Source organism: Meles meles, chromosome 15, assembly GCF_922984935.1.
Source record: "Meles meles chromosome 15, mMelMel3.1 paternal haplotype, whole genome shotgun sequence".
Classification (NCBI taxonomy): Eukaryota; Metazoa; Chordata; class Mammalia; order Carnivora; family Mustelidae; genus Meles; species Meles meles.
Genome location: NC_060080.1, coordinates 26,318,675 through 26,332,965, shown reverse-complemented (window position 1 = coordinate 26,332,965; position 14,291 = coordinate 26,318,675). Strand labels below are relative to the sequence as shown.

The 14,291-nt window shown below is 37.9% G+C and overlaps 1 protein-coding gene across 1 annotated transcript in view; it reads right to left on the bottom strand.

Moving 5' to 3' along the window:
• Nucleotides 1–14,291, bottom strand: part of TTC27 (tetratricopeptide repeat domain 27) — a 179,306-nt gene that overhangs the window by 21,606 nt on the left and 143,409 nt on the right. Inside the window, exons 15-16 of the mRNA XM_045979984.1 lie at nucleotides 13,408–13,460; nucleotides 7,714–7,879 (exon numbers count right to left, since the gene is read on the bottom strand). Of these exons, the coding sequence (XP_045835940.1) occupies nucleotides 7,714–7,879; nucleotides 13,408–13,460 (219 nt within the window). The remainder of the gene's footprint in view (nucleotides 1–7,713; nucleotides 7,880–13,407; nucleotides 13,461–14,291) is intronic.

Genomic DNA, 14,291 nt, shown 5'->3' with positions numbered 1-14,291 from the left:
GAGCCCCACATCGGGCTCTCTGATCAACAGGGAGCCTGCTTCCTCCTCTCTCTCTGCCTGCCTCTCTGCCTACTTGTGATCACTCTCTGTCAAATAAATAAATAAAATCTTAAAAAAAAAAAAAAAGACACCAAAGAGAAATCCACACAAAGAACAACATCAATCTAAAAGAACACTCTGTATATGATTCTCCATATAAGACATTTAAGAAAAACCAAAGGATAACGATGGTACTGAAATCAGAAAGCAGTAGCCTGGCCTGGGGGTTAAAGAATGATGGTACAATGGACTGGAAAGGGGCCAAAGAGGACTTTCTGTGGTGATGAAAATGCACCTTATCTGTTTTGGATATTGGCTATATAAGAACACAGAATGATCCAAACACATCAACTAACATTTTCAACCTGTACATTTTAATACACGTAAATTATGCCCCAATTTTTTACCGACTGAGCCACCCAGGTACCCCCCGTGCCCCAATTTTTTAAAACTTTGTCATATATAGTTCACATGCTCATTTATATAATGTAGAAGTGGGTTGTTTTTTTTTTTAAACATAAATCTTCCCATAGACTTCCAGACATGATACAAAGGAGAAAAACAGGCATACCTAGATGTGCTTCCTGTCTTTGGTTCCTACTATAGCTACCTGGCTGGTCACACTATATAACCTCCTATGTGTCACGTTCATCCACTGTAAAATGAGAAATATTTAGTATCCACCTGAAAATACTGAATGCCCTGTAACAGACAACCCATGGTAAGTGCCAGAAACATAACAAGCACTTAATATATGTTAATCCCCTTCTCTTCCTCTTCCATTTATAAATAGCAAATGGGGTGTAATACTGCAATACTTAAATTCTTTCCCTGAAATGATTGCCCCACTCATCAAAGAAGGGGGGGGGGGCAGGGAGAAGGAGAAAAAGAAAAAAGAAAAAAACTAACAAATCAACATTAGAATTTACCTTGAGGAAAGAAGCATGGCTATACACAAGGATTTATCTAAAAGGATACTCATGGCGTTATTCACAATAATAAACACCTGGAAAACTGAGCAGAGACTAATTATGCAGGAATATGAAATTTTATTTTATTGTAACTAAAATATAAAAATATATATAGCCTAGACATAAACATAAATATGTACCATGACAAAAAGCATTCCTAAGTTTTACTAGGCTATGCACTAATCAAAATTAGGACACAGAAAAAGGAGAAAGTGATAGAGATAGTACTCCTTTTATTACGAATATTGAAAAATACAGAATAATTTGTAGCTAACTTACTGCATTAAAAAGATTATAAATTTACACATATACACACACATAACAGAAACAATTAAAATGACAATAACCACATTTATAAAGAACTATAAATAAATAACTTTTTTTAAGCAAACTAGAATAGAATGAGGTCCGGTAGTGTCAAAGATAAGAATATCAGAGTTTTTTTGAAAAACACCTCTTGCTAAACTTGTAGCATCAAATGAAGTAAATTTTTTTAGCCAAGATAAAAATATTCCAGACAACCTATCAATTGTCTTAGTCCACAGACTAATTGTAATAAAGCATGATGAAAGACAGAAATATTCCATGAAGCTAAATACAACCAAGCCCATCAACAGCCTTCAAGACTTTCCTTCCATTATGATGACATCACTACAGAGTGATTCTCCCCACACCTGCCAGACACTAAACACTGCCATCAGCATTCTAAGACACTTGTAAGGAAAGCCATTAATAGGTCCTGCCACATTATCTCACTGTGACTGTTTCTCCATTACAGGGTGCTCCAGATGGTAATTTGGCCTGAGCAAGTTGCTGGTTATCTGGACATTATGTTCTCAGTAATATTTCTCCAAATCCAAATGTAAACATTAAGCTAAGAGCCTTAAGACATCTTCAAAAGTGCCATTCAAAGAGCTCTGTTTACAAGCAATATTTCTCATAACAGAAACAGTTGCTGGGAATCCTGTGTGTCGAAGGGGGGGTACAAGAAGGAAGTCTCAAGAACCCCAAAGCTGCCCTTGTCTCTAAAACCACTGACGTCTTATAGAAACTAATTTCAAACTCACTGAAATATTCATGTGCAGATGAAATAGTGCTGTACAAAAGGAGGAATGTTTCATATTCTGAATTTGAGGAACAAAGGAAGAGTGAGAGGAAAACTAGATTAAAATACTAGCTGGCTAGAAATTGTTTAGAACTTATTTTCCTTCCAGTGCAGTTAGTGCACAGTGCTACCCAGTCTCAGGTGCACATTATAGGGGTTCAACAGCTCCACATATTTCAGTGCTCATCACGGTAACTCACTCTTAATCCCCTTCCTCTATTTCACCCATCGCCTGACACTTCCCCTCTGGTGACCATCAGTTTGTTCTCTGCAGTTAAGAGCCTGTTTTTTCAACAGGTAGAAAAGGCAAAGAACAAAACCGTCTTTAAGGAATATCAGTAGATTCCCCAGGGCTGCGGTCTATGACAAGTCATCAATTTCATCTTCCACTTAGTGATGCTGTCTTCGGTGTTCTCCATTCTCCTAGTCAGTCCATCTACACATTTTTATTTTAAAAATCAATGGGCTGAATTCCAAGACCTTTCACTGATTATTTTAAGAAGATATGTTATGTACTCATTTCTGAGTATATAAATTTGACTTATTAATAAATTCTTGTTCTGGTTGATCTTCAAAAAAAAAGAGTCTATTTTTTAGTTTGTCTCCTTTCTTCCCTTTGTTTTTTTGCTTCCCTTTTTTTTGCTTCCTAAATTCCACATGAGTGAAGTGATATGGTATTTGTCTTTCTCTGTCTTATTTCACTCAGCATTACACTTTCTAGAATCCATCCACGTTTTTGCAAATGGCAAGAGTTCGTTCTTTTTTATAGCTGCATAGTATTCCATTTTGTGTGTGTGTGTGTGTGTGTGTGTGTGTGTGTGTGTGTGTGTGTGTACACACACACACACAAAAATACCACATCTTCTTTATCCATTCACCTATTGATGAGCACTTGGGTTGCTTCCCTAATTTGGCTATTGAAAATATTGAAACAATAAACATTGTTTTATCTATCCGTTCGAATCAGTGTTTTTGTATTCTTAGGATAAATTCCCAGTAGTGCAAATACTGAATCACAGGGTAGTAATATTTTTTTTTTTTTTTTTTTTTTTTGGGTAGTAATATTTTTAACTTCTCGAGGAAGCTCCATACTGCTTCCCAGAGTAGCTGCACCAGTTTGCATTCCCACCAACTGCACAAGGCTTCCTCTTTCTCTGAATCCTGGCCAACAACACTTGTTGCTTAGCTGGCCGTAAATTTAAACTAAATCCTAGAAATTTTCTTTAGAAAACCAAAAAACTGTCACTTTAGTTCAAGATTAGAATTTTAAATGGAAATCAGAACGTGATTTTTTTCCATGGGTAAAAATTCCTCATGATTAGATTTGCTGGAAGGAATGAAAAGCTCCATGAACACCAAAATATGTTTGAAAAATCTAAGATAAAAATTCAATCAAAATATCTCAATTTGTGTTATAAGAAGTTTGCGGGGGGTAGGGTGGGGTTTCTCTTAAGACTTTTTTTCCCTTTTCTGAAAAATGCTCAAAATGCATCTCTATGCATTCGGAACTAAGGTTGAATAAATGGAAAGAAAAAAAGCAATCCTTTGTTATAGAATCATTCTTTACATTAAATAAGATTTGCTTCCTCTTTAGGTCTTCATTAAAAACTTAAGAAAAAACACTTTTACTTCAAAATGAATTGTATTGACTGAGAAGTGCCCAGAATTCCACAGAATACACTATTGTGTGAGTCTCTTCATTCTTTTTCAGGCAAGGCTACTGAAGAATTTCTAAGCATGTGTTCTTACAATTCCAGTGAATTAGTTTCAGTATACAATATGCAAAATCAACAACTGAAAGTTTCATCTTCAGAATCAAACACAGGTTATTTTTGCCAGAGTTTTCTCCTTGGTATCTGTCACTGTGACTACCAACATATTATTCTAAATATCACTTCTCTCCCCATACAGTTACAGATACGCAAATACACCAGTATTATTCTAGACATGTGTAAGAATTTATTTCCATCCTGAGACAGAAAGAGATTCCTAAGCTGGGAATGGTGGGAGAAGAGTAGAGACAGAAGAAAAACTTAAGATTCTCAATACATTTCCAGCTAATTTAATTACAAGAGACTGGAATGATCAAGGCTAAACCTATTTTACTCTAAACCATCTTCAATAAAGCAAATGTTTCATTTGTCTCGCCTTTCTTTTGGAATAGAGTCCTCTTGGGTCCAACTTAGCTAGATGACATGGCATATTTGATACACATAAGTCAAATGAAATCAGCAATATCTTGATGACTTTATAATTCTTTATGATGTGGAAATACCAGCTTTCAGAACAATCTTTGAATAGTTATTTTGTTTGATAGCATTAGCTTCCTTAAAACAAAGCAGGAAGATACATACATATGTTCCAAAGTCCAACATAGCTTATGAATGTCCAAATCTATCCCATAAAGTCATGATGAGAAACTAGTTAATACACATTAAGTGCTTAGAATAGTGTCTGGCACACAGCCAGCCCTCAAGACATGCTAGTTATTATGACTCTACCATGCCCCACCTTGACCTGCTTTATGTGCCTTGAAAAGCACAGGAGAGTAAGTGAGAGAGAAAACAGAAAAGACTCCCCCCCACTTTGATGCTCAAGTACCATAACCACCCAAGTCCATCTCTCACAGAAGAGGGGCCTAAACCTCTTCTGTTGGGTTCCTTATAGAAAACCAACTCCAAGGGTGCCAAGCATAGAAGGATGATCAGTATTTTCTCAGTAAAATCCAAAAAGCTAGTCTGGTAAGTCAATTATTACTAATCCTTAGCAGATCTGAAGAATTGCTGTGAGTTAAAATATGGATTCAGAGGGGGAATTCCACCGGCAACAGAAATGCAGGAAGATCAGTTAGAAACCAGGGACACACGAGAGAAGATTAATGGGATGAGCCTGACCAAGGAGTCAATTCTCAGACACCTCAGGCAGACATGACACGCCCAGCAGCAACGCCGGCAGGGCGACAACTTGGGAGAATCAACCCTTCTACGACTTCACACCCCTTTCTGATGTGTGTGTGGCTTATTCAGCCGAGCCTACAGGACTCCTTTAGGGTCCCTTCCTGCTCTGACGGTTTGTAATTCTAAAGAGTGCTGGGATTGAGCCAGCGGTGGTGTCGAAATGAGGAGTGCCGGATTTGAATGTTTTGTGCACATTTGTAAAACGTGAACGAAAAAGAACCCAGAATTTATTTCAAGTATAAAATGGAATAAACTCCCAATGTAAACTATTTACATTCTCTCTGATACTTTAGGAACAGGCTTCAGAATGCTTTCTAGTAAAGAAGGATCTTTTTAAAAATTACAGTTGAAGTAAATAGGAGATGAGCACTTTGGAATCTCTGCCCCATCTTCAGTGGTTTAGTAACATACCAAGATCTGTTCAGAGCCTCATCCGTACCCTTTGTCCACAGGCTAAGTGTAGAAGAGAAAGAACTGCCTCCACTGAGAACAGGAAACCATGCAAATAGATCGGCCAGGGCTCCTAGCTTCTCTCAGATGTAAAATTCAGCTCTGCCCCCATTCATGTTTTAATCGATCTTTATGCTAGAGAATTCAAGTCCCTTCTTTCTATAATGAAAGGTCAATATACAATATTTAGAAAGGACAGAAGGGTAAAAGAAAAAGAAAGCTGATTCAAAGGGGTCAACATATATCCTGGAAGTAGGTACATCTTTCTACTTGAAGCCAAAGATCTTTCAAGTGAATGGCCCAGAAGCTGAGCCTTGAAGTAACATGGCCAGTCATATGGCTGAGCTTGCAAGACCATGTATCCAGGTCGAGGGCTGGGGCTATAGAATAGGGCCCAAATAAGGTAAATTTTGGAAGAGATGGAGTACAGCTCTTCTACTATGTAGAAATAGTAAGGTATTGTCATATGTCAGATGTTATTTTTGTTTTTTCATAATTTCAACTTCATCATTTTATTTTTTTAACAGATTTTTATTTACTTATCTGACAGAGAGAGAGACAGCAAGAGAGGGAACACAAGCCGGGGGAGTGGGAGAGGGAGAAGCAGGCTTCCTGCTGAGCAGGGAGCCCAATGTGGGGCTCAATCCTAGGACTCTGAGATCATGACCTGAGCCAAAGGCAGACACTTAACGACTGGTGCCCCTCAACGTCATCATTTTAAATAGCATGTCCTGATTAATGCAAATAAAGTGTTGTATTTTCAAGCCCCCTGACTTTGTAACCCCGAGGCGTCTACACAGCCTTGTCTGTGTACAATCTTTAACCACAAGATGACAAACACAATGACTTCAAAGTCTCCCATGTTTTCGGAAAGGATCTAATATTTTTTTGTACAGTGTTAGACTTAACCATTCTGACTTCATCTCACCAAGAGGACCATTTCACTAAACACTGCAAAGTTTTTTAGTCTTCATTTCTATATTGTTTAAAACATCTGAAAGTATATAATAAATGCTTGTTCAATGAGTGAATAAACGAGAATGGGACTTACTCCAGCTATTACACTGAGATAACCAAAGCAATAAATCACAACAAACATCATTCTATTTCATTTCTGCAAGCTGACTGTATGTACATAAACCACATATCAAATACTCTTAGCTGAGTCACAATAACATTCAATCTATGACTGCACAGACGTATTTGACACTGGAATGCCAGAATATGTAACGAAGAATATTCAACTAGAGGAAAAAAGCGCTCATTCTATATACCACATGTGTTTAACAAAATTTTCCTATGTATCGTCAAGGAAACAATTTTATCACTCAGATGATTCTGGTCACCGATTCTGACGGGACACAGAAGCATGCAGGGTTGGGGGATTCCCCACACTACACTACCAACTCAATTCTGAAACTATTTCCCCAGAGAGAGCATCAGATCCCACAGACGGAGGTCTCAGTCCTGTAAGACTGCCGATCCCTCCTCCTCCCCACTCCAGATGCCAGCCCCAAGTCCAGGTTGTCCCTTATACTTTAGAGACTGGAGGTTCCAAACCCCACCCTTTGGATTTGATTAATTTGATAGAGCAGTAAGTTCACAGAACTCTAAGAAACATCTGACTTACTAGATTACCGGTTTATTATGAAAAGATGTAACTCAGGTACAGCCAGACAGTAGAAGTGCATAAGGCAAAGTATGTGGGAAAGGGCATGATGCTTGCATGCTCTCTCGGGGTGCACCATTCTCCTGGCACCGCCATGTGTTCCCCAACCCAGAAGCTCTTCGAACCCTATCCTGCTGGGGTTTTATGGAAGCTCAGTTACACAGACACAACTGATTAAGTCACTGCCATTGGTGACAGAGTTCAATTTCCACACCCACTCCCTTCCCAGGAGGTCATGGGGGGAGAGGAGTGGAGGTTATGGGAATGAGAGTTCCAACCCTCTAATCACATGGTTGATACCCTGGCAACCATCCCCGTCCTTAGTGCTTTCCAAAAGTCACCTCATTAACACAACTCAAGATACCTTTACGGCTGTCCTTGCTTAGGAAATTCCAAAGGTTCTTGGAGCCCTGTGCCAGAAACCACAATTAAAACCAAACACATATTTAGTCAATATCACAATCATATAATCAAGCACTAACATCAATCACAAGTTGAAAAAACAAAATATGAATATTTTACCTGAACATCTTTGTATTTGTCTCGTAAGTCCAAGAGCCGGTGATAAGCTTTAATGGCTTCTGAAAATTCCCCAACATCAGTGCTAGTGAGAATGTAGTTTTCCCAGATCTGCCAGTGTTCATAGTTGCACTTGAGAGCTTCTTGCAAAGTTCTAAAAGCTTTTTCTCTATTGAAAGTCAGATTTTAAAGAGAATGATAATGAGTAATCATAGCTAAAGAAACCATAGCGTCAGGCATAAAATGCTAATGTGAACTTCCTGTCAGTCCTTAGTCATTCATGTTAATAAACAGAATTTGAGACCCAAACAACCCCAAACCACCTCAAATTTCCCTACAAAATTTTTTACAATTTTAAAGGAGCTTATATGAGACCAATGAATCACTGCCTCTGAAGCTAATAATATACTATATGTTAATTGAATTTAAATTAAAAATAAATAAATAAAATCAAAATTTTAAAGGAGCAAGAAATTGCAAAACATAAACAGGTAGAAATGAAACAAGGATAGGGAGATGTAAATAAAAAGCAGTTGGAAATTTTGGAATTGAAAGAGACATTTGAAACAAACAAACAAAACCTTAGTAGGTGACAGAAAACTAGACTGCACACAAGGAGAGAACTAATGAACTAGAAAGAAACAGTGAGAAATCCACAAGGAGTGCAGATTAAAAAATAAAAGAACAATAAGAAGAGGAAAGTATGAGAGGTAAGGCTCAAACATACATTTGATAGACATGCCACCATAAACAGATACAGAAAATGTCAGGACAAAGTATTTGAAAAGACAGAGCTGAGCATTTCCCACAACTGAACAAAGATGGAAATTCTATGATCAAAAGTATATTTTTTGTACCAAACATTAGAAATAAAGATAAATAAATTGTATGAAATTGTATGAAATTGCCAAACAAAGATAATCCTAAAACCTACAAAAGAATGACAATGAGAATGGCAGGTATTTCATTAGCAACAAAAGATGTAGAAAACAGGGGCACCTGGGTGGCTCAGTGGTTTAAGCCGCTGCCTTCGGCTCAGGTCACGATCTTAGGGTCCTGGGATCGAGTCCCGCATTGGGCTCTCTGCTCGGCAGGGAGCCTGCTTCCCTCTCACTCTCTCTGCCTGCCTCTCTGCCTACTTGTGATCTCTCTCTGTCAAATAAATAAATAAAATCTTAAAAAAAAAATGTAGAAAACAACAGACTAGTACATGTAAAGCACTGCATAAAAATAATTGTCAAGCCTAAAATTTTGTAACCAGCCAAACTTACTACTCAAGAGTAAATGAGAAGTCAAACACTTTCAGATGTACAAGGACTAAGTTTATCATCTACTGCCCCTAACTTAAAAGAACTGCTGAAGGACCCTCTCTTGCAAAAATAAAAGGGAATTCAGACAGAAAGAAAGGGATGCAATAAATGATCAATGGTGAGAACAGAAATTGATGAAATATGTCATTATATTTAACAAATTATTGAGAACAAAAATTATTAGTTGCTTGTAGAAAAAAAGTATAACTGACCATAGTCTCTGAAATTAAATAAGAAATCAACAGTTTAAAAAAAAAAAGAAATCAACAGTAAATAGCTAAAAATATATATGCCTGGAAACTTAAAGATGTACTCCTAAAAAAAAAAAAAAAGAAGAAGAAGAAGAAGAAGAAGAAAGAAAGAAAAGAAAAGGAAACCACAGTGAGGGAACAAAGAGACTCATACTAGAAAATAAAAAATAGGGCGCCTGGGTGGCTCAGTGGGTTGGGCTTCTACCTTCTGCTCGGGTCATGGTCTCAGGGTCCTGGGATCGAGTCCCACATTGGGCTCTCTGCTCAGCGGGGAGCCTGCTTCCCTCTATCTCTCTCTGCCTGCCTCTCTGCCTACTTGTGATCTCTCTCTGTCAAATAAACAAATAAAATCTTTAAAAGAAAAGAAAAAATATTTAGAACTTTGAAAATACTATATATCACCAACTGCAGGATATAACTAAAGCAGTATTTTTAGAGGGAAATTTGTGATCTTCAGTGCATTTATTACAAAAAAATGACAATAAATTAGTGAAAACATTCACCTTAACATTATAGAAAAACACCAAACTCAAGAAAGAAGAAAATAATAAATATAATGAAAGAATAGAAATGATAAACAAAACCACGGGCGCCTGGGTGGCTCAGTGGGTTGAGCTGCTGCCTTCGGCTCAGGTCATGATCTCAGGGTCCTGGGATCGAGTCCCGCATCGGGCTCTCTGCTCAGCAGGGAGCCTGCTTCCCTCTCTCTCTCTGCCTGCCTCTCTATCTACTTGTGATCTCTCTCTGTCAAATAAATAAATAAAAAATCTTTAAAAAAATAAAATAAAATAAAATCTTTAAAAAAAAAAAGAAATGATAAACAAAACCAAAAGCTGGCTCTTAGGAAAAAAATGAGAAAAATGTGTAACTATATTCTATTTAGAATAAAAGAAAATGGCACAAATAAGATGAGTAATTTTTTGAAAAAAAATAAGCAATTGCTATGAACAAATTATAAAATTGAGCTAAAGAAACAGAACGCCAAATAAATCAATTAAAATGAAAACAAAGGGGGCGCCTGGGTGGCTCAGTGGTTTAAGCCGCTGCCTTCAGCTCAGGTCATGATCTCAGGGTCCTGGGATTGAGTCCCACATCAGGCTCTCTGCTCGGCGGGGAGCCTGCTTCCCTCTCACTCTCTCTGCCTGCCTCTTTGCCTACTTATGATCTCTCTCTATCAAATAAATACATAAAATCTTAAAAAAAAAAAAATTCTCCTTAAAATGAAAACAAAGGTAGGCAATTTTACAGAAAAGGTATACCAAACCATCAAGGAATTCTTATACAAGCCACTTCAGAAAAGAGAAAAAGACTATTAAAAACTTGATACTAACAAGGGAATCAACAGAACTTCATGTCACCTTTTCTAGAAGTTTAACATCTCAGCAAACAAAAAGATGCTTAATGCTTTATTCCCCTGTCTGGATGAGATTATAATTCCTTTACGGAACATGAATATTTTACTGGACAATTACAGTAACCTTCTTCAAATGTATGCTGTCAATCTCCTTTTCCAAAGCCAGTTTGAGTTTGTTAATTTAGGACTACCAGGTCCACCTCCATTTCCTTGCTCAGCCCCACTGGGTTTGAATGAGGCATCTCCTCCTCCAGGACTTTAAGGCAAATTTTGGAGGGGATAATGGAGATTGTTCTGGCCATCCCAGGCCATTGCTCTGAGAATCACTCCATGAAGCATTTAATCAATTTCTAATATACCTATGGTAGCAATCACAATAACGGCCTTATAGTCAAGTGCTTTTTGTCTTCTCATTAGCAGCCAATTCACTGCAATTTAATTTTTTTATTCTCTACGTTAAACAATTTACCTAAAGTGGTTATGGAACCTACTGATTCATTTATCCCTTGGCCCACCATCTTTCAGAGTTAAAAATGAAGGTACCCTTGCTGTAACCCTTCTTCAAATTTAGCCTTAAATTGTTTTGGGAGAGAGAGAGAGAGAGAGAGTGTGTGTGTGTGTGGTGTATCTTTTTCCCTTTCTTGGTTCCACTCCCTACACCCACCTCCCACATAACAACTGCCCTCAGCAGTCGCAGACCGAGATTGCGGTTCTCCCATCTGCATGGGCGTGGGTGAGGCTGGCCTGTTGGAAAAGAACTTGACAGGCAGCAGTCTAGGCAGGAGGACTATCCTTTGTCCTACATGTCCTCTCATCCATTGACCACAATCTCCTGGCCTTGAAGTTTTTGCTATGAATTCCTTTTTCCTAAGTGTGGCTTCTTCGTAAGGATCTTCAATTCAGGATTCACTTATCGAGCCCACAATGGTCATGACACTGGGCTATAAAAGTTAGAGAAAGATGGAAGATTTTCCCAAAGGACTGGCAGGGATACGATGCTGGGGGAACCAGATGAAATAGCAAAAAGAGCGTGTTAGTGAAGAACCCCGGGAGAGCAAAGGGACAGACAAGATGGTTTAAAGGGTCCCTCTAAGGCATGGACAGGATTCTTTTGAGAGAAGCGGTCATAATTTACCCCCAAAGTAACAATCTCATGAGTCAAAACTGAGCTATGTCTGGAACTGCAGCAAAGAAAGGAAAGAGCAAAAAGGCAAGAATAAAGCAGTGATTCACCTTTGACCTTACAACCCCACTTTTACACAAAAACCTGTTTGTGGGGTTGCAGGAAGACAAGAAAGCACCAAAAAGAAGTTGAACAATGTGCAGTACCCCCTATGAGGGAAAGTGGAATTCTTAGGGTTAATGGGCTGGAAAACAAGGTAGAGTATCAAAAGCCTCACTACATACAGAGTTATCAGGGTTATCAGAAAAACCCACTGAGATCACTGTACAACTATGACAGGGATTTCCCCTGCCCCTTGCTTTAAACCAAAAGGTCCCTAGGGAATTTTAACACAATCACTTGCAATCAGGAACATAATACCATTTTCCAAAGAGCGCAGTAGAAAAAACAGTACTTTATTTATGTAGTTTGTCATCCAAGAGCAGCAGAAGTATTTCAGTGTAATGTGGATTTAATGATATCTTCAGAAGTATCTTGTGAATCCACAAAGAAAAATTAAATTAGGATTGAAAATAAGGCCAAATGAAAATGGAAACAGATCCATCCTCTCCTTCATTTGCTAAAACTCTGGCAATACCAATCCTTGTCTCTTCCCTTTCTTCAGCTTTTTATGGCCGGTCAATAAGGCCAGTTGGTTGTCCCCTTTATAAATTGGCATGTGCCCCTTTTTTTCCAGACTAGTTATCTCCCGCCTGGACTGTTACAACAGCTGTCTCCTGACTGGGTTCCCAGCCCCCAGTTTCCTCTCCAGTCTGTCTCACACTGCCACCAGATAAATCTTCCCCAAAAGCTTCTTTCTTCATGAAACTGCCCCCATGGAAAGCTCTGGCACCTAACTGCCAACGGGACGGTCTCAACTTGTTAGGCAGATCATCAGCACACACTGCAATTTGATTCCAACCTTCTCTGTCTCTACAGACATCACCATAATCCACGGCTGGTGTAGGTTACTCGCTCTGCATGTGATCACATTTCCCTTGCTTGAGAGGCTTTCCTCTGTCCCATCTACCCCTTCTTCAAATTTTAGCTTGAGTTCAGCATTCTCTCAGAGGAGTTCCGGAACCAGGACCATAATCCTTCTCTCTTCTGAGACCCACACACAGTGTCTGGCATAGAATGAGGGTTCTACAAATACCATGTATGGTTATTATAGCTCTCCTTCTACTTCCCACTTGATATTTACCATGCACGACTTCTAAAATAACACAGCCTGATATTTTATTTTTTTAATCTGTAATTCCTGAAGACACTGGTTCACATTTATATTTCTCAGTAATACCCAATACACAGCAAGCAATCAAGAAAAATCTATCGATTGAGTTGACCAACTACAGGTATGCATCCTCTTATCGTGTAATGGAATTTAGGATGCAAAACTTCAGTATCAAATGAAGATTCCAAATAGTATTTCTTATTTTATTACACAGTAAATGCTTTCAAAAAATAAACTACATTGAGAATTTAAATGGCTATAGTAAGTTATTATAATTCAAAGGTATGGATGGGCCTGGGGAAAAGGAGTAAAGGCACTAAGTTCAGTGGAAGAAAATCTTGTTCATTTTGGAAACTGAGTTCTTCATATTTGTTTGATGTACTTACTTTTGTTTTAATCGGATATAGGAAGTTGATAAATTGTTCCAAGCTTCAGCATTCTGAAATGATAGAGAACTCAGTTATAGGCTATTCTCATTTAGGTAATAAAATAGTTCCTACAACCCAAAGTATAACATGTTTTTCTAGTCCAAGAGGTGCTCTTTACAATCACAATTTTCATAAGGTATGTTTAAGGTATATGAGAAAATGAAATAAATTAAACTTAACTTTATAATTTAAAAACAAAAGTACTCAACAAACTGACATAACTATTATAGCACTCAGTTGGAATTTAGCTAAGATTTCCAAATTTAAATTTCCAAAGTAACTGGATAATCTGCAATATAATTTATACAGTATATAGATTTATTACAAATCCAAGGTGATGCAGAATATTATTTATCATATCTTAAAAGCCTTTGCTATTTTACCATCATCCTTCATCAGATAGGAGAAGAAAGGAGTATGTGTTCTCCAGTGTTATTTCTAAGTATTTCACCAATCAAACATATTTCTCTACCTATTCCTCTGTGCAATGACAAAAATAAAGTCATTATCTAAATGTTGAATGATATGAATTATGTTTGTTCCTCTCTGTTCAGCTCTTTATAAAATATAGAGTATATAATTTTCAAGTTCGTATGTGTGATTTAAAAATTAAGCGGCAATGGATCTCTGCTTGCAGACATTGCACAGCTAGTACCAGACTAGGCTTATTACCATAAAAAGCTACAAGCTGGACAAAATTTAGGGAATTGTTTTTGAAAAGTCACACAACAAGCAGCATGGGGCTATGACCCTTGCGAGATGGTAAACTGAGAGATGTCTCAACAATCAACCTACACCTCCATCTAGGGGCACTTTCAAGGCTCAGTACAGAGAGGGAGAAA